This window comes from Sminthopsis crassicaudata, chromosome 1 (assembly GCF_048593235.1).
Source record: "Sminthopsis crassicaudata isolate SCR6 chromosome 1, ASM4859323v1, whole genome shotgun sequence".
NCBI lineage: Eukaryota > Metazoa > Chordata > Mammalia > Dasyuromorphia > Dasyuridae > Sminthopsis > Sminthopsis crassicaudata.
The window spans coordinates 417378808-417403923 of record NC_133617.1 but is presented as its reverse complement, the minus strand read 5'-3'; the positions used below and the strand labels follow the sequence as shown (position 1 = coordinate 417403923).

Below are 25116 nucleotides of genomic sequence, written 5' to 3'. Positions count from 1 at the left end.
ATGCTCTGACAGGTTGGACACATATAATCCATGTGAGCATTTGGGGTGGAATCTCTAAATTTGTGCATCTCAAATTTTTTTCTGAGATAATTCAATTCTGCTTGCTCACAGAATACAACATCTTCTCTGATGAGGACACATCATGCTGGGTGGTCCTATGCCAATGACTCCCATGTCTCAGAATCAATTCCAGAGTTCTTCAGAGAGATCTTGAGAGTGTCCTTGTATTGCTTTTTCTGACTACTATGTGAGTGCCAGCCTTGTGTGAGTTTTCTGTAAAAATAGTCTTTTAGTCAAGCGTATGTTTGGCATTCAGACAACATGAGAGACCCATTTGAGTTGTGCTCTCTGAAGTCAAGCTGGGATGCTTGGTAATTTAGTACAAGAAAGAGCCTGAGTGTCTAGTACCCTGTTCTTCCTGGTGATCTTTTGAATCTTGCTAAGACAATTCAAATGGAAGTGATTCGTTTTCCTGGCATAGTGCTGGTATATTGTCCAGGTTTCACAAGCATAAAATACTGAAGTCAGAAAATGATTGGATGTGGAACAATCAAGGTGGTGTGGTGGTAGGTACCACCACAAGGTGGTAACTCTAAGAGAGCCTGGAAATTAAAAGGATAATGTTGCCATCAAAAAATAGAAAGAGTAGATAGGTTTTATTTATAGTAAAAGGGTAGGAGAATGAAAGTTTTCTTTTCTAGATCTACTTGAGTGTGATATGTCAGGAGGATAACAAGGTAGAAATTTTAAGTTGACATATATGTGTATATATTTATATGTACTTAGACCATGTTTCTATATGTACACACACATGCACTTGGAACTCTGGAGAGAGATTGGGGGATAAAGAGAGATTCAGGAGCTCTCAATAATTGATGCTAATAGAAGCCATGGGAATGCATGAGATTGCCAAGAGAAAAAGTACAGAGAAAAAGGAGTTTCAAGAACAAAACCTCCAAGAAGATAGGAATATATACAGATAGAAGGAGGATGCAAAGAAGCAGAAGATGTTGTATTGTAGAAGACAAGGGAGGAAAAAGACAGTTAATCAAAAAACATTTATTGCCTATTCTTTTCTAGTTACTCTACTAAACATGAGGGATGGAAGGAGAGCAAAAGGACAGTATACTCTCAAGAAACCCACATTCTATCAAATAAGACATCATGTAAACAAGACTGCACAATAAAATTCAGCATAAATTAGAGAAAATAAACAAAAAGGTCCTAATATTAAGGGGGCTACAGAAAAGCTTCTTGTAGAAGATAAAATTTTATCTAGACTTGAAGGAAGCCAGGAGCTTCCAGGAGCTGGAAATGAGGAAGCAAACTATTTTGGACATGGGGAAGTTGATATAAATACATGTCCTGTGTAATGAATAGTAAAGATGTCAGTCTCATTGGATTATAGAGTGTGTGTGTAGAGTGTAGGGGGAAATTAGAGGTAAGAATACTGGGTCAGGTTGTGAAGGGCTTTGAATGTCAAACAGGATTTTCTTTCTTTTTAAAATTTCAACAGTATTTTATTTTTCCAATTAAATGTAAAGATAACTTTCAACTTTCATTTTTGTAAGATTTTGACAAATAGGATTTTCTCTTTGACCCTGCAGGTTATAGAGAACCACTGGAATTTATTGAATAGGGACACTGACATGAGCACATCTCTGTTTTAGGAAGATAAATTTCATAGCTGAGTGAAAGGTAGACTGGAATGGGGAGAGAACTGAGACAGGAAGACAATTCATAGGCTACTTAAATAATCTACATATGAGGTGATTAGGCAGGTGGCAATGTCAGAGGACTGAAGGAGGTATATATGCTGGTACCTATCTTACACATTCTCTGTTTCACTAAATTTCTGATTGCTTTTCCTGTAAGGATCTATTTTTTACTCAACAATCAGATTGATTTTCCTAAAACTTAGATCTGACCGTGATCTCTCCATTCAGTGAATTCCAGTACCTTCCTATTGTCCTAAGGATCAAATAAAAATCCTTTGTTTGGCATCCAAAGCCTCTTCTTTGTATAAGGCACTTCATGTCCCAACCCTGGGGCATTTTCCTAGCTGTCCACCATGCCTGGAATGTTCTTCCTCCTCAACTTCATCTCCTGGCCTCCTTGGCTTTCTTCAAGTCCCATCTAACATCCCATTAACTATAAGATGCCTTTCCCAATCCCCCTTAATCCTAATAACTTCTTTCTATTGGTTATATCCAAATTATGTTCTATATATCTAGTTTTTGCATGGTTGTTTTCTTGTTCAGCCCCATTAGATTGTAAGCTCTTTGAGAACAGAGACTGGTTTTCCCTCTTTTGGAACCCCAAACAGTACTGTGGCTAGCACATTGTAGGCACTTAATATAGGCACTTAATAAATGCTCACTGATATGATTTGATTCTATAACATAGATTCTATAACATAGGAAACCAAATTACTTGCCAAGAGAAAGGGGAGATGAAGTGAAACTGGGGGCTTGAATAGAGAAGATCTTTGTACTTGAATAAAGAATATTATTCTATCCTAAAGAGCCCTTGCTTTTAAATGGTTAACTCTATAGTCACAGGAGAAAGGGCTAGTTTGGCCTGTACCAGTCCAAAGGCTTGGACTACCTCTGCCTCAGAATGGAAGAGAGGCTCTTTGGGACTATAGGTAGCAGCTTCTAGTTTCCTACTTTCCCCAGCTTCTCATCATTTATTTGGGTAATAATAAGAATGGGTTAGAAATGTCCTTTACAGAAAAAAGAGTATGACAGAATCAATAACCATATGTATACCTTTGTGTTGGTAAATATATTGCAAATATATTATTATACTTGGTTACATGGAAGATACAAAAGAAATTGATGACACAGTCTCACAAAGAATTTATGATGGGGAGACAAAACCTCCTTGCTTGATACAACAGGAGAATAATTTCAAACAACCTATAGGTTGTAAGAGCTTGATGTAAGGGAAGTTCTCAAATGTTTTTGGTCATGTAAGTCTCCACTAGAGAACAATTATAATAGTGAAATGGGGGAGAGAGGACCATGTTTATTTACTGTTTACCTCCATATTAGAGTTAAAACCTATAATTCTGATACATTTAGTTTAATTTAGTTTGAGGGGATGGTGGCGGTAGTCATTGTGTTTATCTTAATGCTCTTTCAAGGATTTTCTAGTAGCCACACTACCCATTTTTCCCACAGTTTCAATGTGGTAAATGGAAATGGATCCTCCACCTTAGAGCAGTTCAAGGACTGAAGCCCTCAGGACCCAGGTTGCCTACTGTCTACAAGAATTCCCACATCACAAAAAATACTCTTCCTCCTCATACCTACACCACAAGCAAACCTGTCTGTCTCCCCTGAATCTGATATTCTGTGAATGTGGGCTGTGGTCAGGAAACCATTTTGATGTGTGATGTGCTGGTCTGCATTGTTGGTCCTCTATTTAATATGTACCTCCTTCCAAGGAGAAGCAGCATCCTTGCAGAAGATTCCATTTCCCCCTTCTTAAATTGGGACCAGCCTACAGGGGCCCTCAGTTTCCTTTTCCTCTTGTCCTCTGACAACTTCCTTTAAGTAGAGATGTCAGCACCCTGAGACAGACCTCTCTTGCCTATCCTTAGTTATCTTCTAGTATTTAAAGTCACAGGAATCTGACTTTATCTCAGACTTTTGGAGTATATTTTAATTTAATTTCTGTAAAGTTGCCCTATTCAAAGTCCAGTGTAGACAGTGCCATGTAGCCTGATTCCACCCGCTTCTTTTAACACAGTGTCTCTCACACACATCTCTCTACACACTCTGTTCTGTATCATCAACCCTGCTGCTTCACTTTTTCCTAATAGCCAATCTACAGTCTGTATAACAAGAGTTGCTCTGGCTTTCATGCATGTTTAATCCATCATACTTGGGTTGTTACAATACACAGTGTTTATTTTTCTTCATAAAAAGATGCAAGCTGTGCTCTTCCAAATGCGAGAAGCTCAGAATATTTTATTTGTTTGTGAATAGACAGACTGTATGGCACAATTTCAATCAAACTATGAAATGTAGCCTGGCATGTCTAAAAAGAAATAGGAAGGAAATAATAACATTTTGTCCTCTTCTGGTCTCTTTTTTTCCTTCCAAGAGGCTTGAGTATTATTCATACATGATTAACTCATTAATTCCTAGGAAGTATATGGGTAGAAAGAAAACTCTGTAAAGGACATTTCTGACCCATCCTTATTATTACCAAAACAAATGATGAGAAGTCAGGGAGAGTAGGAAGCTAGAAACTGCTGTCAAAATCCCCAAACAGTCTTTCTTTCATTCTGAGGCAAAGGTAGTCCAAGTCTATGTCAAACTAGCCCTTTGTACTGTGACTGTAAAGTTAAACATATTAAGAGCAAAGGCTCTTTGAGATAGAGCAATGATCTTTGCCCAAATGGTTGTCTAAGTGTGTATTTATCTATATTGTATGCACTCTTAGGGAAAGGCTCATGCATTGAACTGTGTTGTAAGTTGCCTGAGACCTTGGACACAGAATACACCAAAGGCAACAACAGCTTTCCCATATATTCTGAATCCTTTCTTTCTTTTCTTAGATGTTCCTGTCCCAGAGGTCAAAGGACTCTGTCAATCTGTACGTAAGTAATTTTAATGATTATACAAAATTATAGAGTGATGTGGGGTAGAGTGTCTATCTTTACTGTACTGTACTGTTCTATACTAGACACTATAACATCTATATTGTATCCCTTCAATGATAGATTTTACTGTCATTTCTCATTGCTTTTTCAGAATTATGAATTAGCTTATAAAGAAGGGAGAAAACTTTGCATAATGAGGATTTTCCCATCATTTTATAGTTTATGTCACTAATATTAAGAGTGCATATTTGCAAATTACCTTATGCTTTATAGCATGTTTTATAATCTCTGAATTATTTGACCTACAAATGAAATACTTGATTCTTTCTGCTCTAGAGGCCCTTGAAGATTAGTCATTTGAGCTGAAAGTCAATAGACAACATAGTACAAGGAGTCAGTAAATATTTATATATTAATCATTTTATTAATTGAATAATCAACATTTATTAAGTTCCTACTCTGCAAAGCACTATGATGTGCATGCAAAGTTTAAATAAGATTAGTGTCCACAAGGTCCCTATCCTATATATAATATCATACAAAGAGTACACTAGAAAGTTATAAAGCAAAACACTTTGTAAATTCTGAGGATTAAGGTTGCTATAGACAGGGTGAATAAGGGGATTCTTTATTTTATTTTATTTTTTGCTGAGGAGGCAGTTGGGATTACTTTTCCCCCAAGTCACACAGCTAGAAAGTGTTAGGTGTCTGAGACCAGATTTGAACTCAGGTCCTCCTGACTTCAGGGCTGGTGTTCTATCCACTGCTCCACCTAGCTGCCCCAGATTAGGGAATTCTTAATCAAAGTGGTGGCATTTGAGTTTTATTTTAATAAATATGCAGGAATTCAGCTAGGCTTGTGAAGGGACTTGGGCAGAGGGGAAGAGTCTGAGAAAAGTTACAGAGGGAGAAGACTATAGGGACTGTTTGAGAAGCAGAGAATGGTTTTATTTGGCAACAATGTAGAATTGTTGTAGTTACTGCTCAGCCCTTTCACTTCGGTTTGACTTTTCATGCCCCATTTTGGGGTTTTTTTGACAATGAAAACTTCCCTACTTTTCTTCTCTCCCTCCTCCCTTCCTCCCTCCCTCACTTCCTCCTTGTTTCCTTCCTTCCTTGTTTCCTTCTTTCCTAAAGGCACTAACTGGGTAGGAAGACTATTTTTCTTGTACTAAGGAGCTTGGGACAAAGAATTTCATTCGAGTGAAAAAACTAGCCAAGGCTCTGAGAGGTGGACAGAACAATCCTTGAGGAAAAAAGCCGAGAAGGAGTTCTGTCTTCTCACAGACTTTGACTACTCACATGAATGATCTTCTAAAAGATCATTGCTGGTGGCAAACGAGCCAAAGGGCCACATGCTTTACTCATATGTTTGCCCCTCCAGGTACATGCCTTGGTCATATGTTTCCTATGTGTCCACTCAACCACTGATGGTATGTGTGTATTTATTTCTAGGAGGGTATGCCCTTGGCATAAAGATGAAATATTTTATTGCTTTGGCCTGTTGTTTCATTAATATGCTATTTCATTAAATGCCTTTGCTTTCAACTAATTTTACCCTGCACATTACTGGTAAAAACGTAGTTGGGGCTCTTGAGCTATGATTTTAAATGAATGCAGATGTATATAGTACCTTGAACCTGGAGCTACTTTGTCTCTATGTGAATTGGGATACTAAAATGCCTCCCAAGTGCTTATAATCATTAGCTTTTTATTCTTTTAATGCTTGAAAACCTCTTTATACAAATTATTTTATTATATTACATATATACATATACACATATATATTTGATGCAAAAAAATTCATAAGATGTCTATCATGTGCAACACAAAGAATATTGGTTTCTTCTCTCATGGAATTCAGAGTCTAGTGGGGACTTAGCACATACATCAGGTAGAATGAAATATGGGAGACATTAATGCAAGAAATTTGAGTATGCAAATTATTTTCAGCCACTGGCCTCATTATCCTGAAAACATCAATGCTAACTAAATTGTAAAGTGAATGGGAATTACCAGTGTTCCAGAAGAAAAGATTTTTGAGGACATTTGGAACTCCCCCCCCCCAAACTTGGTAACTTAACATTCTCTTCTTACTTGTATAGAATTTGTGGGCCTCTCCCTATAAGGAGGGGGAGTAGATCTTTCTGGCCCAGGATTTACTGCCCACAATCTCCAGATCAACCTTTTCATTTCTTATTTTTGCCTACAGAGAACACGGTAGTCCCATTTCAGGCATTCTTTAGGGAAAACATGGTATTTCATCCTGGAACCATTGGAGAGCTTCATTGCCAGGCAAGTCTGCTTCATTTAGAATTTGGATTTAGAACAGTTTTCAACAGAATGTTTAATGAGCTGGAGCTGGTGAAACAGGCAATAATCTTCTTGGCCTGCTTAATAGTACTGTCTCTACTGTACTGTCTACAGTGATGTGTTTTTATTTCTCCACTTTTTATTAGCTCTCATCTAAAGGCCAAGCTACATGGGTCCCTGTAGTCATATTTTCTCCAACCGTGGAAATCATGGTGGAATATTAGCATATAGCACATTTAATATGTTCTTCCACCATTGTTTATAGCCAACAGAGATAATCTAAAATGAAAATTTTCATAATGGCAAGTTATCTTTAAAATATTTTCTATGGAAAATCTGTTTGCCCAAGTAGGGTCATTCCCTTTATGTTTGGATTACCTAAATGAGCAAGATTCTCTCATTTAAAAAAAATAACATTGGTGATATAAGCCAAAAGAAATTGCCACTCAAAGAAACCCATAAGGGAGACAGCATGGAAGGTCTAACTATTATGGCAATGCTTACTCTTTGTCTTATAGGTGACAATGATATGCTCCCATAAAGCCTATAGGCTGTTTTTTTTAAAGTATAAATCTTAAGAAAAAAACCCCCAAAACCCAGAAACCATAAGTCTCCAACCCATGTAAGAAGCTATTAATCTTTAATATAAAAGAACACATATTTATTTTACTGCTACTGTGTCAGGGCAGAACTTTGGCTGATGCTGAGACAGTTACTAAGTTTAGGTGAGAAAGAGGTTCTTGCCCCTGATCAAGGTGATTATTAATAACCAAAGATTTGGGGAATTTTTTTTTAGATCCTCATTTTAAGATCTCAGTCTTTGAAGAGTCTATATCAAGACTCCACTCAGGTGGGGTGGCTGTTGTGTTTTACTTCAGTTTGGTTCAGGATGAATTCTTTGAATCAAATTCTTTGCCCACGACTTGACATAACTTAAGAAATAAATGAATAGTGGATAGAGCATTGGCTCTGGAATCAGGAAGATCTGAGTTTACATATATATATATATATATATATATATATATATATTTTTTTTTTTTTTTTTTTTTTTTTTTTTTTTTTTTTGCTGAGGCAATTGGGGTTAAATGACTTGCCCAGGATCACACAGCTAAAAAGTATTAAGTGTCTGAGGCAGGATTTGAATTCAAGTCCTCCTGACTTCAGGCCCAATACTCTATCAACTGAGCCATCTAGCTGTCACACATACACACACAAAAAAGAAAAAAACAAACAAACAAAAAAACCACCTGTCAGGTTCAAGGCATTGTGCTTAAGTGCCAGTGATACAAATGGAAAAGTTAGATAGTCCCTTATATTATAATGGGGAAAATAATGCATGTTAAGGAATTTAGGGTTAGGAGAATCTCAGGGTTGATGAGGTGATGCTCTTTCCAAAAGCAATGGTAATATTGCTTTTATTAGTGTGTCCAAAACAGGAGTTTAGATAAAAGATTGAAGGCAAGATGACTGAGTAATAGTCTAGGATATGAAACAAAATCTGATCTGGGTCTAGCAAGATATAATGGGTTAGGAAAGTTTATGCTCACTCAACAGTCAAGATTGCTTAGCCACATAGAAGTTTGAAAGCTGAATAAATTAACTTCCCCAGGAATTAGTGTATAGTTTTTGGAGGCCTAATTACATGGTTATTAGAATGGTTAGAACAATGTGACTAAAGACTTATGGGTTTTAGAACACAGTTCTTAATCAGAGAAGGAGAGAAAAGTCCAGTTTGGTTGGAGTATAGATTCATTATCAATTCAATAGGCATTTATTAAGTGCTTGCTGCTTGCAAAGTCCTGTTCTTCATGATACTAAAATGACACAATGGAAAAGAATCTCTGTCCTCAAGGAGATTATTTCCTTCTAGAGAATGCTCCTTTATATTTGAAAAATAAATTTGCTTTACAACAAATGTGAGTAGGTGACACAAGTATTATTGTCCTAATTTTATAGGTGAGGAAACAGACTGAGAATTATAGTGATTTGTCTATGATGCCTATCTATGGAAACAATTGAATTCAGTTATCTTAGCTTCAAACCCTATATATTGAATACTATTTTAAGACACCCCCATGCTCTTATTAGTGCCTTCTCTGACATTACTATACAGACACAATCATTTGTGTGCATATAGTTTGTCTGTGTGTGTGTATATATATATATATGCATATATTATATGTATGTATATGTGTATATATTTCCCTTAACTTCTCCCTTTAATCTTAAACTCCCACTCCCTCCCATCTCAGAAAGCAGGTATACACATGAAAAAAGCTGTCTCCTTTAAGTCTTCTTCATGCTGAATACCTCCAGTTTCATTAAAAGATTATCATATAATATGGCAACTATTTCTTTTGTCTTAATGTCTTATTGTCTTAATGAAAATCCCCTTGTTTGAAGATATTCTAAAATGTGGTTCCCAGACTTCCAGATGTGGTCTGAGTAAGCAGAATACAATAAAACTGTCACTTCTCTCCTTACACTGAGTTCTTAGAATGCAACAAAGGCTGGCATTAGCTGCTTTTTTTTTTTTTTTTTTTTTTTTGAGGTATTGGGTTAAGTGACTTGCCCATAGTCACACGTCTAGTAAGTCTGAGTCTGAATTTGAATTCAGGTCCTTCCTATTCCAGTGCTCTATCCAGTGCTCCCCTTAGCTAACCCCCAACATTAGCTGTTTTTTGGTCTGTCCTATCATACTACTGACTCATTTTGAGCTTATGGTTCATTAATACTTTTTGGCTCTTTAAAATGAACTACAATTTAGAGTTACCTTTCCCATAATGTATTCGTAAAGTTTTTTTTTTTTAATGCAAATGTAGAACTTTACACTTGCCCTCATTTAATTTTATCTGATTATGTTCATCCTAATAACTGTGAAATCTAATGTGTTGACTATCCCTCCCAACTTTTATCACCTACAAATTTGACAAGTGTGTTTTCTGTGGCTTTAGTTAAGTCAAATTAAAAAATGTTGAACAGTTGAGAACATATTGCCGAGAATCCCCAAGAGAAGTTTGAACTCAAGAAATTGATCTGTGACTCATCTACATAGCAGTGATCTTGCGATGGGATTTAATTCAATTCGACAAGAATGTATTAAATTCCTACATCTTTGGTGGGGGAGAAATCATCAGGCACATATAAAGAGGATACATAATATATAAAAAGCAATTTCCAAAGGGGAAAAGCACAGATATAATATGAAGAACAGTTTGTTAGTAATGGAACACATATTCCAAATGCTCAGTGGAAGACTAGGGAAGCCATGGGATAGGGAAGCCATTTTATTCACTCACAGGAGTAAGTGAAACTGCTAACGCTTAGAGTATAGGAAAAGAAGAGGCAGGGGACAGACATTTTGAATAAGAAAAAAAAAGATGAGATAATAAAAAATAGAGAAGGGAAAGATCAAAGGAAAATCAGAGAACTTGATGACTTTGAAGCCAAGAAAGGAAGGACTCTATGGTGTCAAAAGTAACAGAGAATAAAGAATTAAAAAAAAAAAGACTACTGGATTGGTGATTAGGAGATTGTTTGCAAACTAGGAGAGAGTAGTTTCAGTAAAGGTTGAAGGCAGATTCCAAGAAGTTAAGGTAAAGGCTTGGGTTGCCATTTCCTTCTCCAGCTCATTATATAGATGAGAAACTGAGGCAACCAGGGTTAAGTGACTTGCCCAGGGTCACACAGCCAGTAAGTGCCTAAGGCCAGATTTGAGCTCAGGTAGAGGAGCTTTCCTGATCCTAGGCCAGGTATTCTACCTACTGTGCCACTTACCTGCCTCGAAGAGTAGTTCGATAATATGGAAGGGAGAAAAGAAGGTTGTTCATTGGGGCTGAGGGTTTCTGAGTATATTTGTAAGCAGATGGTAAAGAGTAAGTGAAGAAGGAAATAGTGAGGATGCATGAAATATTTATTGGTGATGGCAAAATATATAAACTACCATATATATATATATATATATATATATATATATACATACATACATTTATATCCACCCCCACCTCCCCGCCTCCAGCACATACACACACACGCACACACACACACGCGCACACACACACGCGCACACACGCACACATCTGGAGGAGACTGTTTTCAACCTATCACATTCAACAAATACTTTGTAACGCAGGATGGCTAGGTGGCGCCATAGTGCATAGAGTGCCGGACCTGGAGTCAGCAATCCCCATCTTCTTGAGGTCCAAGATAGCCTCAGACACTTGGTAGTGGGTGACTCTGAGGCAACGGCATGGCAAACCCCCAGTATTTCTGCCTAGAAAACCCTACATGGGTCAGAAAGAGTGGGACACAACAACACTTGTGCAAGGCACAGCTATCCTGAAAGACAGGACTCCTTTCTTTCTGAGAAACCCAGTTCTTCCATGTTTGAAACATGCAGTGGTCCAAAGGAGAGCGACGAGGGACACATAAAGGCATAAAAGGCTACCTTCCCCTGAATCACAGACTCGCGGAATCTGAGTGCTGGACAAATCTTGGAGTTTATTTAGTCCAACACCTCTCATTTTACAGATGAAAACATTAAAGCCTAGAAAAGAAATGCCAGTGAATGAAGCATGAAAGCAGAATCTAGCCATTCAGTGCATGCTTTCCTGACCCGTTGCTTATGATTGTGGCAAGCAGCGATGTCACCCACCTTGGAAGAAAAGTTCTAAACCCAGAGCAAGCCCCAAACTAGGCCCATGCTAAAAAAAAATTATAAAAAAAAATTCCATCCCTGTAAGTAGAGATTTTCAGCAGTAGATGAGCAGCAATGAGCATGTTTCTCATTATCACATTGAGTCTTTGATCTTTTTTAATTATTTGTTTCCCCTTACAAACACAAATGTGAGTCACTGGTGGTGTGTGTTCAGCCAGCTGCTCAGCTTGGAGGTGCTTGGCAGAGGGCCATAAAAGTTTCCCAAATGAAATACAAATGCATTGGTTTGCTCTTAGGCTTTATCATATAGCCTGTTGTCAGTTTTTTTTCTTTAAAAATATTTTGGAGGTGGTTAGAGCAGAATGAGGGGAAAAGAATTCGGTAGAACCTTAGAATCATAGAATCTCAAAAGGGACCTCAGAGCCCATCTAGTCCGACTTAGGTTGGCAAAAGAGTATTCTTAGCAGCACAACTGACAAGTGGTCATCCAGCCTTTGCTCAGAGAATTCAGGTGATGGGAAACATGCTGCTTCTGGAGGAAACTCATTCCCCCATGGACCTAATCCATGATCCTGTAATTAAACTCATTCTGCTTGGCTCCAAAAAGCAAAATGAGATGGAATTTCTTCTTATCTCAAGCCAGAATTTGTCCATTAACACCAGTGGGAGCATCTCCTAACTCAGGTGGTTCCTGTTATATTCTGGAGAAAACAACTTGAATGCAAACATAGATCACATACTTATTAAATTTAGAGATGATTTGAAATTAGATAGAATCAACTTTCATAATGATTCAATAACCAAAATGATGGACTAAATCTAATAAAATAGAATTTCATAAGAGTAAATGTCCAGTTCTATCTTGGGGTCCAAAAAGACAACTATATTAACAGAGTATGAGAGACATGGCTTGGCAGAAAGAGATTTAGCGGTTTTATCGGACTGAAAGCCCGATTAAGTCAATGAAGAGACAAAAAAAAAGTCTACTGAGATCAATTCTGGAGGGTGTTACATTGGTCTGGGTAAGATGAGACAATAAGAGACTGTGCTGGATTTTAACCCAGAGAAGAAAAGACTTATTGGGGAAGGAGGGCAGAAAGGCAAAGAGAAGGAGATTGTGATGGCTATATGCAATTACTTGTGGAGTTGACTTGTGGAAAAAGGACCAGATTCTGTTTGCTTGGCTCCAGAGGGTAGCTACCATAGGAGCAATGGGCAGATATTACAGAGAAACTATAAAGGAAAACTTCCTTTAAATAAAGACTGACCTTAAGTAGAATGAGCTGCTTCAGGACTTAGTGGGCTCTACAATATAGAAAACCTTCAAAAGGAGGGTAGATAATGGTTTGTTTATTGGCTAGGTTTTAGGAGGGAATACACTGTTCAGGTATAGCTTGGACTCCATGGCCTTTCAGATCCTTTACAGCCCTGAGACTCTCATTCTGTAAGTGTGAGACAGAGCATACTTTTAAACATTGAATTTCTAAAAAGAAAGAAAGGTGTTCAGAATAATAAATAAGAGGTACTAATAATGTGCTAGACGTTTTCTGATGTGACTCTGTCCTTATGATTCTAATGCTACAAGACTCCTAATGGCTGGAAAAATAGCTGCTCCTCATGCTTTTATATCCCTAATGCCATAATAATGAAGCCTGAATTTTTAGGGCATTAGAAATAATTTAATATTAAATTTCCTTATTTTAAAAGAGAAGACAGACTCAGAAAGGGGAAAGAATAAACTAAAGACCACATAATTCATGAATGGTAAAGCCTAGATTAAAATCCAGGCCTCAGTTCCTAGTATGGGGCTCTTTTTATGCTATTCCACCCTGCTCTCTATTGGGAGAAATAATAATAATATGGTAATGATAATAAAAACCAAGGTAACCTTAGAAGGGATATTTAGAGTTTGAAAATCACATAACTTTCTGAAGATAAAAGCTGATTTTTTAAGTGGTTCATGGTGTTAGAATACTTTAAGCCCTTAACTCCTGGGGCCAAATTCTCTTGTGCCAACGATTCTGGAGTATTTTCTGGTAGTTGTCTCTCTTAACAGGTCTGTGAAAATCCAGCTTAAGAGGATAATGCTTAAGAAGCCACTCCTGGAAATTTGGCTCTGGATTTGAACAACAGTGATGTGAAACACACTCCTTGAGGTTTGCCAGTTGATATTTGGCCAGAACCAGGGTTACTTTTAAAAGCTGATGAACTTTACAAGCCCACCTTCTTTTGGCAGTCAGAACAGACCACATCTCTGGACACATCTTGTTCAGATCAGCCTTGAAATCTTTTGCATAGCACTATAATAGGTGCAGCAGGGCAGCTAGGCCTGGAGTCAAGAATATTCCTCTTCCTGAGTTCAAATCTAACCTCAGACCCTTACTAGCTGTGTGACCCTAGGCAAGCCCCTTAACCCTTTTTACCTCAGTTTCCTCATCTGTGAAATGATATGGAGAAGGAAATGGCAAACCACTCTAGTATCTTTGCCAAGAAAAATCCCAAAATGGAGTCATGAAGAGTCAGACATAATTTAAAAACGACTAAGCATAGGAGCAGCACCCTCGGAGTCAGAGAACAACCTTACCAAAATGGAGAGAGACTCATAGCTAGAGTTAGTTGGACCTGGCTCACAAGAACCAATTGTTAAATTTTCAGCTTTAAAATTGTTAAAGTTCCAAATTCAAACCAGGGGTTTTTTATTTTGTTTTATTTTGTTTTGTTAATTGTCTAGGTTGATGAAGAAAATGCAGATTAAATTTAAAAGTGCATTAGGTGTATTTTTGGGAGTGAGAGTTGTGTGGCTGAGGAGGACCAGATGTTAAATGTTTACCAGCACTGCTTTTTGACGTCTTTGAAGAAATATGTAGTGAAAGCAAGAGAACACACATTTATTAAGTGCCTAGTATATGTCAGGCAGGCACTGTGCTAAGTGCTTTAAATCTTATTTGATTGTCACAATAACCTTATGAAGTAGTACTGTTATCCACATTTTGTAGCTGAGGAAGCAGAGGCAAACAGAGGCTAAGTGACTTGCCTAGAATCACACAGCTGGTAGGTGCCTGAAGCCAAATTTGAACTCAGGTCCTCCTAACTCTAGGCTTATACAGTGTACAATACAGAGAAAGCCTAAATGACCCAGCAGATAGAAGGTCGGATTTTGAATTAGGAAGGCTCAAATCAAGTCGCAGACACTGCTGTATGACTGACTCTAGTGCTAGGTCTTAGAAGAAGAAAGCCCTTCAAACCTGAGGGACAATAAGGTAATTCTTTGGGAACTAGTAGTTGGAGCAGTAAGAACTGTATGATGTGCCAGATATTGTGTTAAGTGCAGGGATTACAAATGCAGACAACAAGAAAGATAGTGTGAGATCTTAAGGAACTTAAATTCTGGTGGGAGAAGACAACATAATGGAAAAGTGGAGAAGTGGTCTGGCTGAGCTACCTGGCATTGTGTTTTTCAAAAGGAAGTTCAAAGAAGAATGTGCCGGTTGGAGGAAGAAGTTACAGTGTGAGAAGAAGACAGCTGTGGCAGAAGGAGGGATTGTCTGGAGGGTTATGAGCCTGCATGGAGCATAGGTACTTCTTCAAATAGAGATTTGGGGAGGAACATATAGCTCCTAGGGGATGAGGCCATAGGATTTGCCTTAAGTCAAAGCAGAAAGGTCTGAAATCATGGATAGCAACCTTCCTCTGCTCCCTAAACTCCTTCATTGCCTGCTTCATGTTACTTGAATATAAGAAACAAACTATCTTACCAAAAACTCCATTGACTCACTGATGAAGGCAGGAAAGATTTATTTTACATTCTCGCAAGAATGGGTGTCTAGGTGAGTAGACACACCTTTGAAACCGCAGCAGCATTTTATTTCCTATCCTGAAGCACAAATCCCTCCTCTGATTCCCCATTAATTGGATGTTACAAAAATTAGCAATAAGAATCTCTACCCCTCATTATCTAGCCAGTCCCAGCTCCCAGATGAACTTACATTCTAGAAGGGAGGGCTAAGGGCAAAAAACAAAAGATTCTTTTCAAATCTCAGGTCACCACTCTGATTACAAAAGAGTCCCTGTTCCCAAGGAGCTTATACACTTTCGAGAGAAGATAAATTCCATCCTTGGTTATTCTTTGATATTCTTGTGGGTTTCAGTTTTCTAATTTGTTCCATTTCTCCAATTTGATTTTCATAACTGTGGAAACCAAACTGCCCATCCATTTCTCGCCCTGAAGGAGATTGTTGTTTACTATGTATGACTCTTTGTGATCCCAGTTGGGTTTTCTTGGGAGAGATACTACAGTAGTTCACCATTTCCTTCTCCAGCTCATTGTAAAGATGAGGCAAACAGGGTGAAGTGACTCGTTCAGGGTCCCACAGTTCCTAAGTGTCTAAGGTCAGATTTGAATTCAGGAAGATGAGTTTTCCTGATTCTAAGCCTAATGCTCTATCCACTGAAACACCTAGATGTTATCTTGTAATTGGAGATAAGGATTAAAATGAAATATCTTTGGGAGAAGTAATACACTAATTGAAATTCACCATACATAAATGATACTGGGTGTGTCAATGAAGCATATTGGGATAAAGGGAGAAATAAATAAAGGAGACTACACTTCTACAAGTTGGCTTAGGGCCAGTGGCTCTGCACTGAGTCTACATATGGAAGATATATGTCTTCCCTCCTTCCTTCCTTCCTTCCTTCCTTCCTTCCTTCCTTCCTTCCTTCCTTCCTTCCTTCCTTCCTTCCTTCCTTCCTTCCTTCCTTCCTTCCTTCCTTCCTTCCTTCCTTCCTTCCTTCCTTCCTTCCTTCCTTCCTTCCTTCCTTCCTTCCTTCCTTCCTTCCTTCCTTCCTTCCTTCCTTCCTTTCTTTCTTTCTTTTTTTCTGCCTCCTTTCATCTCTCTCTTTTAAGTTTTTTTTTTTTTTAAGTTTTTCTCTAAAATTGTAAGGTTCTTTCATAGTCTCCCCCCCATGCCATGCCTTATATTTTTTACGTCATAATCATTTAAAGATGTAATTTGGGATTCAAGCCAGGTTCATTGGACTTTTCCTTGAGCACAAAATCTGGTAGGTTCTGTTGGAAATTTTTTTCCTCAAGCAAAAATTCTGTATGTTCTTGGAAAATATTTGAATACAATGATGGCAGGAAACTGTCTGCTTCTGGAGACCAACTGAGCCAAGTACAGAGGTGTTTATCACTAATCTGCTTGCCAGTTAATAATAATAAATTGTTTGGTCATGGCAAGCTGGGCAACAAAGGAAAATATAAAATGGCCCTCAGTCTCGTGGGCCCCTATTTTGCTTCTATAATGACAAGGGTGGAGTGTTAGAAATGGGTGGTAGGAGTGGGAAAGGTTAGTAAAAACCAATCACAGTTTATAGACTAGTTATAAACATTAGTTTAGCTTTTGAGATCTAAATTTGGTACCCCAATCCAATGACCATCAATGGATTAACTTCTAGAAAAACTTATATTTTATCAATCTCTATATTCTTATTACAGATTAAAGAAAATTCACTTAAATTTATTTTAGTTCCATTAAACAAACATTTAAAAAAGAACCTATACCCCACTAAGATTTTGGTATGGATATAGGGACCCAAAATGATAATGTTAGAAGGCTCCCCAGTTTTCCTCAGAGGGGCAAAGACTGTTTCATGAGACATTTGGTCATATCATAATTCAATAATAGAGATAAATATTTGCAAAAAGTCTACCATAAAAATAATCGCAGCTTCTGTGCCAATGTCTGCCATAGATTAGAAAGGAGAGATATCTTCAAAAGAACTTGATGAGATTCTAAATTATATCAACATTTTACTATGATATTTGGTGACTTCAGGGAAAAGGAGGTTAGGCATAGGGAAGATGATGAAAAATATGATGTGGTACCATCAGCCAATCAATCAATCAGTAACAAACATTTATTATTAAGCATCTACACCAGGAACTGTGCTAGATATTGACAAAGCAAATACAAAGAATGATACAATGCCTACTTACAAGTGATTTATATTCCAACTTGGAGAAAACAGGAAGAAATATTAATATTAGGTAACATTTATATAGCACTGTAAGGTTTGCAATTTGCTTTACAAATGTTGTCTCATTTCTACAATAATCCCGGGAGGTAAGTATTATTAATGTCCTTACTTTATGGATAAAGAAGCTGAGGCAGATAGGGCTTAAGTGACTTGCCCAGGGTCACACAACATGTAACTTTCTTCTTGACACAAAGTCCAACATTCTATCCACTGTCACCTTATTTCTTCTATACAAAGAGAATAATTATATGATGTTAAATAAAAATAGTTTGAGAGGTATGGAAGATGAAATATGAAATTATTGAGGAAGTAAAGGTGCTTGCTTCTGAGCATATTGATTTATTAAGAAATGTATAACAATTGTATAACAAATTGGGACCTAGACTATTTTGTAGGCACAGGACTCCAAATATAAGAAAAACAGGTTTTTATACATTGAAGACAACAATTAAAGGATATAAACCAAAATACAAGATTAAATTGGAAGATGATGAATTTTCCAAATTGGGATGCAGGGAGAAGGAATTTTGGATGAGTTGGGAGGGGGCAAGTGGCTTTTGAGAGCTTTGCTTTCCCGGAATTGGGAGATTCTGATTAATTGCATCCATCTACATTTTATTTATCTTTTTTTCTTAATAGTATTTAATTTTTCCAAATACATGTAAAGCTAGTTTTCATCATTCATTTTTGTAAGCTTTTGTGTCCAGATTTTTCTCTTTCCCTTTCCTCCCCTGTGCCCAAGACAGCAAGTAGTCTGATATAGATTATACATATATAATGCTTTAAAATATATTCCCATATTTGTCATGTTGTACAAGAAAAATCGGACCAAAAGGGAAAACATATGAGAAAGAAAAAGCAATTAAGCAAACAAACAAACAGAAAATTTGAAAATACTATGATTCAAACCACAATCCGTCTCCATAGTTCTTTCTAGGGACGTGGATGACATTTTCCATCCCAAGTCTTTTGGAATTGTCTTGGACTAAGTCCATCATAGTTGATCATTATTCTTGCTGTTACTGTGTACAGTGTTTTCTTGGTTCTGTTCACTTCACTCAGCATCAGTTCGTATAAGTCTAGGTTTTTCTGAAATCAGCCTGCTTACAGTAATATTCACTTACCTTCATATATCATAACTTATTCAGCCATTCCCCAAATGATAGGAATTCACTCAATTTCCAGTTACTTTGCCACTACAAAAAGAGCTGTTACAAACATTTTTGCACATGTGGGTCCTTTGCCCTCTTTTAGGATCTCTTTGGAATACAGACCTAATAGATTCAGCTGCATTTTATGAAACAATAAATGACTAATGTAATCTATTTCTCCATGAATGATTTGCAGAAAAACAAGTTGGAAGATAATATATGTGTTACCACAAGATAAGAGTCAAGTTTCATAAGATGTTATCTGATTAGTTCTCTTAATTTTCACAAAAAAACTAATTCCATTTTGTAACCATTCTTCACTTTAGTTCTTCAGAAGAAGAGTACTAGCTATTGGGAATAGCAGAAAGGCTTGGTGTAGAAATTGGCACTTGAGCTGAGCCTTGAAAAAGAAAAGGATTCTGAGATAGAGATAAGAAGGGAGTCTATCATGGGCATGGAGGACACCCAGTACAAAGGCAAGGAAATGGAAAATGGAGTGTCATATGTGAGGAAGAGAGAGAAGGTTAAGTTTGGCTGTATCTGAGGGTAGGAGATGGGGAAATTAAACGGTCTGAAAAGATTGAGTGGAATAAAGCTGTGAAGGGCTTTAAAACCTAAACAAATGAATCTATGTTTGATTCTAGGGAATGTGGACAACCAATGTGGAATTTATTGAGTAGGAAAGTGATATTGTCAGATCTGTGCTGAAGGAAAATCACTGTGGCAACAAGGTAGAGAATGGATTGAAATAGGGAGAGCTCAGTTAGGAATCATTTCAGTAATTTCATGAAACAAGTACTGGATTTAGATTTAGAGAACCTAATTTCTAATTCTGCTTTTAGTATTAACAATCTTTGACAAGTCAGGTCTCTTCTCTGGAATTCAACTTCTTAAACTCTAAAATAAGGAACCTGGACTAGATGATTGGAGCTCCTTCTACTTATGATCCATTGAGAAGCAATAGAAAGAACAGGTTTTAAGATATCTCCCTATAGCAGTGTTCTTTTTTTTAAGCATACATTTCTCTGATAACACATTTTTTGAGACAGAGTTAATTACTAGTAACTACTTATTAGAGTAATAATAGTAATGAGTAGTAAGTAGTTAATTACTACTAGTAAGTATCTGAGGCTAAATTAGAACCCAAGTACTCCTGAACTAGTAACTATTTACTACTTTCTAATAGTAACTATTTACTACTAATAATTATCTGAGGCTGAATTTGAACTCAAATACTCCTGAACTACGGCTGGGGCTCTATTCACTGCACTATCTAACTGCTCTGATAATATTCACTTTTCCCACTTAATTTCTCATTTGTAATATGTTACGCAGATTGCTTACACTCAACATGTGCACACCTAATGCTCTTGGAAATTGTTGTTTAGTCATTCAGTCTTGTCCAACATTTTTTCTTGGCAAAGAAAAAAACGTTAATAATATTTTATTTTCCCCCAATGACAAAAAATTTTGACATTTGAAAAAAAATTTAGTTCTAAATTCTCTCCCTCCATCCCTCTCACCTCAAGATAGTATCCAATTTTAATAGATCATATATGTAGAATCATGCAAAATGTATTTTCATATAGTCATGGTATGAGAGAAAATATAGTCCAAACAAACAAACAAACAAACAAAAAAACACCAGAAATTAAGAAGTGAAACCCCAATCCGCATTCAGATTCCAGCAATTCTTTCTCTAAAGGTAGACAGCATTTTTCATCATGAGGCCTTTGCAATTGTCATAGATTGTTGTATTGCTGAGAAGAACTGTCATTCACAGTTGATCATTGTACAGTGTTGCTATTACTATGTACAATGTTCTCCCAGTTCTATTCACTTCAATTTAATTTATATTTATCTCATTGCTATCTCATAGTACTTCACTGAGTTAGGAGTAGAAGTGAAAAAGAATGGTAAATGAATTAGAGAATCGATGAATAGCTCAACAACCTGGAATGTTATGAACAAGACTCAGATAACCTTTTTCCGGACCAGTGTTTGGTCCTCTATATACCACTGATTAGTCATAAGAATTATAAGAGATTTCATGCAGGTGGCCATTTCAATCTCCCTATTTAAAAGGAAGTCTTAGGGAATCCTTCTTGTGAGTATACATTTTCCATGTCTGGTCTGCTTTCATAGGGAATATCTTCTAGGGGGAAAAATGACATCCAAGGTAATTTGTCTCATTGCTTTTGAGTGAGAAGTATGAACATTTGGTTTAATTTTTTTAATGCAAAAATTAGAACTTCTCTTTTTCACAGATAACCGAAGAACATCTGGAATTTGCAAGCGGAAACTTTCCAGATGTCGAGTTCTCCATGAAGAAGGATCTGCTTGTTTAAAAAAAGAACAACAATAACAACAAAGCTGACATTGCCCAAATTTCCTAGGCTACCTGCCCACTCCTATTATGCTTGTTATTTTAATAATTTGATATGTTTTTATTTTGTAATGTATTTAGATGTTATGGTGATAAATACTACATAAATGAAAATCAGGATGGAAAATTGTACACAATGAAGAGCTCATTTTATGTCTGTTTGTAGTTGGTTTGTGGTACTAGGCCCAACTTCCCTGCATGCTCAGAGAACGCTTGCTGATCCAAGGGACATGAATGATGCTTTACAGGTTACACTGGCTTTTTTTTTTTTTTTTTGACAAAAGTTGATGTGTTATTTGTATCTTCGTGTTTAATTAGCTATCTTATATATGGTGAGTCAGTTGTCTAGAGGAGCAAACCTTGTGGTGAAAAGGCTCCAGTACCAGCTACTCCCAGTGGGATAGATAAGTCAGAGAATTGTGGAAACAGCAGAATTACTCCTCTCTCCAGATGACCAGGCCTACTTTAATTCAGGTTTAACAAAACCATTGTTCAGAGGAGTAAATATTAAAGTAGATTTGCTGTTCTTACCACCAGCAAAACCAGTTGCTGACCAACTGCTACTCATGATTGGGAAGCCCAGGATTCCTGGGAATGGCAACCCTCTGCAAACCATCAGTCCTGATTCTAGTTGAGCCCTTAAAGAGAAACTAGCCAGGGGTGTACCCTTGTGAATATTTGAGTCAGCAACTAACTAGAGATTTTGTAGCCCTTTCTTTCAAAGCAGTCACAGCTACTAGAATATCCAGAAAAGCAAGTTCTTAACTCTGGTGCCATCAAAATTTCCATCATCAGAAATAGATATGATTTTATCATTGGAAATGACCTTAAAGAAGATTCATTGCTGTTTTTACCACTGCAATGTAAGAATTGCGGATGAAGCTTTTCCATCAGACTTGTAGCTAAACCTTTCTGTATGTGTTATCTTTCTCTATTAGAATGTTAGGTCCCTGAGAATTTGTCATTCCAGCACTTAAAATAGCACTTTACACAAAGTTAGCACTTTCATTCATTCATTGATTCATATTTAAATCTGAGTCCAGATAATATATCCACTCAAAGTGCGTGCAGAGAGGACTCTTGTCAAGAGCATATGAGGAGTTCTGTAAACAATGTCAGTAATTTTATGCCTCTTCTTCTTCCTCCATCCATATGGTCTATAAGAGTGGCAGGGATTAAATGTATTTAAAAATATGAATATATATATATATTACATATATATGTATAAACATACAAAAACAAATGTATATGTATATATAAAATCTGAGATCAGAGGCTGCTGGGAAAGAGCAGCAGTTTAGGGCTCCTGGGTTATGGTAATGAAATAAAGATAACTTTGGAGGCAGGGATGGCAGCAGCAAAGAACAAAGTGTAGGACAAGTGCTGTGTAAAAGTACTATAGGAGACAGAAGCAAGAGGGGGTGGAGAGAAATGGACAGCACACTAAAGTGTGTGGAGAGACAGACATTGAGACTCCACAGGGAAGCAGGCAGTCAGAGATGATGATGACACATCTCTTAAGCAAGTTCCTCAAATCACACTCCTGGGGTTTTTCCTATTGCTACTAATAAGCTTTTTTGCAGAGGGCTATGGCAAACATTTGGAAAACTGTGGAGAACAGAATGGAAGAAGGGAACACGTTCCCAATTTTCAAAAGAGAATAGAGAATCCAACTTGAAAATTAAAAGGCAATGAGTTTGACTTTAATTATTTCAGAAATCATAGAGTTTGTTATTTTTAAAAGGAAATAATTTATTTTTTACAATTCTGCACATTCCCCCCCAATGTTTTTCAACTAATGTTATTTAGAAAAATATTTATATTATAGGAACTTTGATATTCCCAATGGAAAATGAATTGTATTGTTGCACATCTGGTTTTCCTCTTATTCTGTTCCTTGTTCTCCCTCATAATTGTAATGATATTCATAATTTAAATGTTTTAATGGAGATTTAATTTTATTCTTAGTTTTTCAATTAACGATCATTTATTCTCTCTTCCTCACCTCCTATTTCAATTAAATAGAACACATTCTTGATAGCAAAGTAGTCAAGAACAAAGAAATTCTTGCATTAGGCATGTACAAAAATATATGTCTCATATGAATAAAACACTCAAAAGGAGGAATAAAATGATATCTCAACCTCCAACTCCAATCTAATAACAAAAAGATATGAAAGCCTTCTCAAAAATAGGTTGCACCAGACTAAACTCATTTCCTCTTCTGAAAGTGTTACCCAAATGACTTGGTCAATAAAGAGCTGCAGATATAGCCTGCCTAAATTTTAGCAAAGTATTTGATAAAGGTTTTCATTTGATAAACACTGATTTTTCTTTTAGAAAAGATGGAGAAATATGGACCATACAATAGTAGAGTTTGATGGTTTTAGACCATATGAATGGACATACTCAAAGGTCTTCAGTAGAATTCTTTGTAGTGTTACATTTTTATCAATGATTTGGGTAAAGGTATGATATATGCCATAGAAGTAAAAACCACTAGGTCCTTGCCATATAGGCTGGATTTATTTATTACCCTATCTCTCTCTCTCCTCCCCACACCTGAAGTCTACTACTACAAATAAGACTTATTAGTCTGGTTAACTATAGCTTGAGCTGTTGACATGGCTTCACAGCTGTCTGGGGCATAAAAAAGCCAGTTCTTAAGGAATTAATGTTCTTCAGACTTAATAGATTTCCCACTGCCATAGAAGTCAATATACTCTCCTGGCTATATATGTTTCTGTATGGATATGAGGGAGATTGCATTGACCTGAATCTGTACCTCATCCTTGCTGAGTATATTTTCCTGTACAGCATCCTTGCAGATTATATTTCCCTGTGCTGCATTGTTGATAATTATATTTCCCTGTGCTGCATCCTTGTTAATTATACTTCCATGTGCTGCATTGTTGATATTTATATTTCCTTATGCTGCATACTTGTTAATTACACTTCCATGTGCTGCATTGTTAATAATTATATTTCCTTGTGCTGCATCCTTGTTAATTATACTTCCATGTGCTGCATTGTTGATATTTATATTTCCTTATGCTGCATCCTTGTTAATTATACTTCCACATGCTGCATTGTTAATAATTATACTTCCATGTGCTGCATTGTTGATATTTATATTTCCTTATGCTGCATACTTGTTAATTACACTTCCATGTGCTGCATTGTTAATAATTATATTTCCTTGTGCTGCATCCTTGTTAATTATACTTCCATGTGCTGCATTGTTGATATTTATATTTCCTTATGCTGCATCCTTGTTAATTATACTTCCACATGCTGCATTGTTAATAATTATATTTCCTTGTGCTGCATCCTTGTTAATTATACTTCCATGTGCTGCATTGTTGATATTTATATTTCCTTATGCTGCATACTTGTTAATACACTTCCATGTGCTGCATTGTTAATAAGTATATTTCCTTGTGCTGCATCCTTGTTAATTATACTTCCATGTGCTGCATTGTTGATATTTATATTTCCTTGTGCTGCATTCTTGTTAATTATACTTCCACGTGCTGCATTGTTGATATTTATATTTCCCTGTGCTGCATCCTTGTTGAATATATTTTCTTTGTGCTGATTAAATAAACTTTATATTCAGGGTTTGATGGCTTGCAGTTGTGTCATTTCTTTCTATCATGAGCTTGAGCTGCTGGCCTACAACAGCATGCTTATCAAATTTTCAGTTTGTACAAAGCAGTTTGGCATCTTTGAAAGCATGGTATAATTTCCAAAATGGGATCTGACTTGATCTCTTGCTGTTTTTTGGGTCCAGCTCAGTTGCTCCCTATTTATATCTTGCCAAGACAATATGAAAAATTTGTGTAACTGACTGGGTGAAGGCTAGACACTGATTGCAGTTGTAACTTGTTCATAACAGGAGCAGGAAATCTGAAAGAAAAGGAATATAAAGGTTAAGAGGCTGAAGGAGCAAAAG

The 25116-nt window shown here is 36.8% G+C and overlaps 1 protein-coding gene across 2 annotated transcripts in view; it reads left to right on the top strand.

The window, feature by feature from the left end:
• AGTPBP1 (ATP/GTP binding carboxypeptidase 1) overlaps window positions 1–24779 on the top strand; it is a 192685-nt gene extending 167906 nt beyond the window's left edge. Inside the window, exons 26-27 of one of the 2 annotated variants that reach the window (XM_074280197.1) lie at window positions 4571–4608; window positions 21043–24779. In XM_074280197.1, coding sequence (XP_074136298.1) covers window positions 4571–4608; window positions 21043–21140 — 136 coding nt within the window. In that variant the 3' untranslated portion in view covers window positions 21141–24779. Of the gene's footprint in view, window positions 1–4570; window positions 4613–21042 lie in introns of both variants that reach the window. The other variant, XM_074280199.1, reaches the window with a different exon arrangement.
• Window positions 24780–25116: the final 337 nt, after the last annotated feature.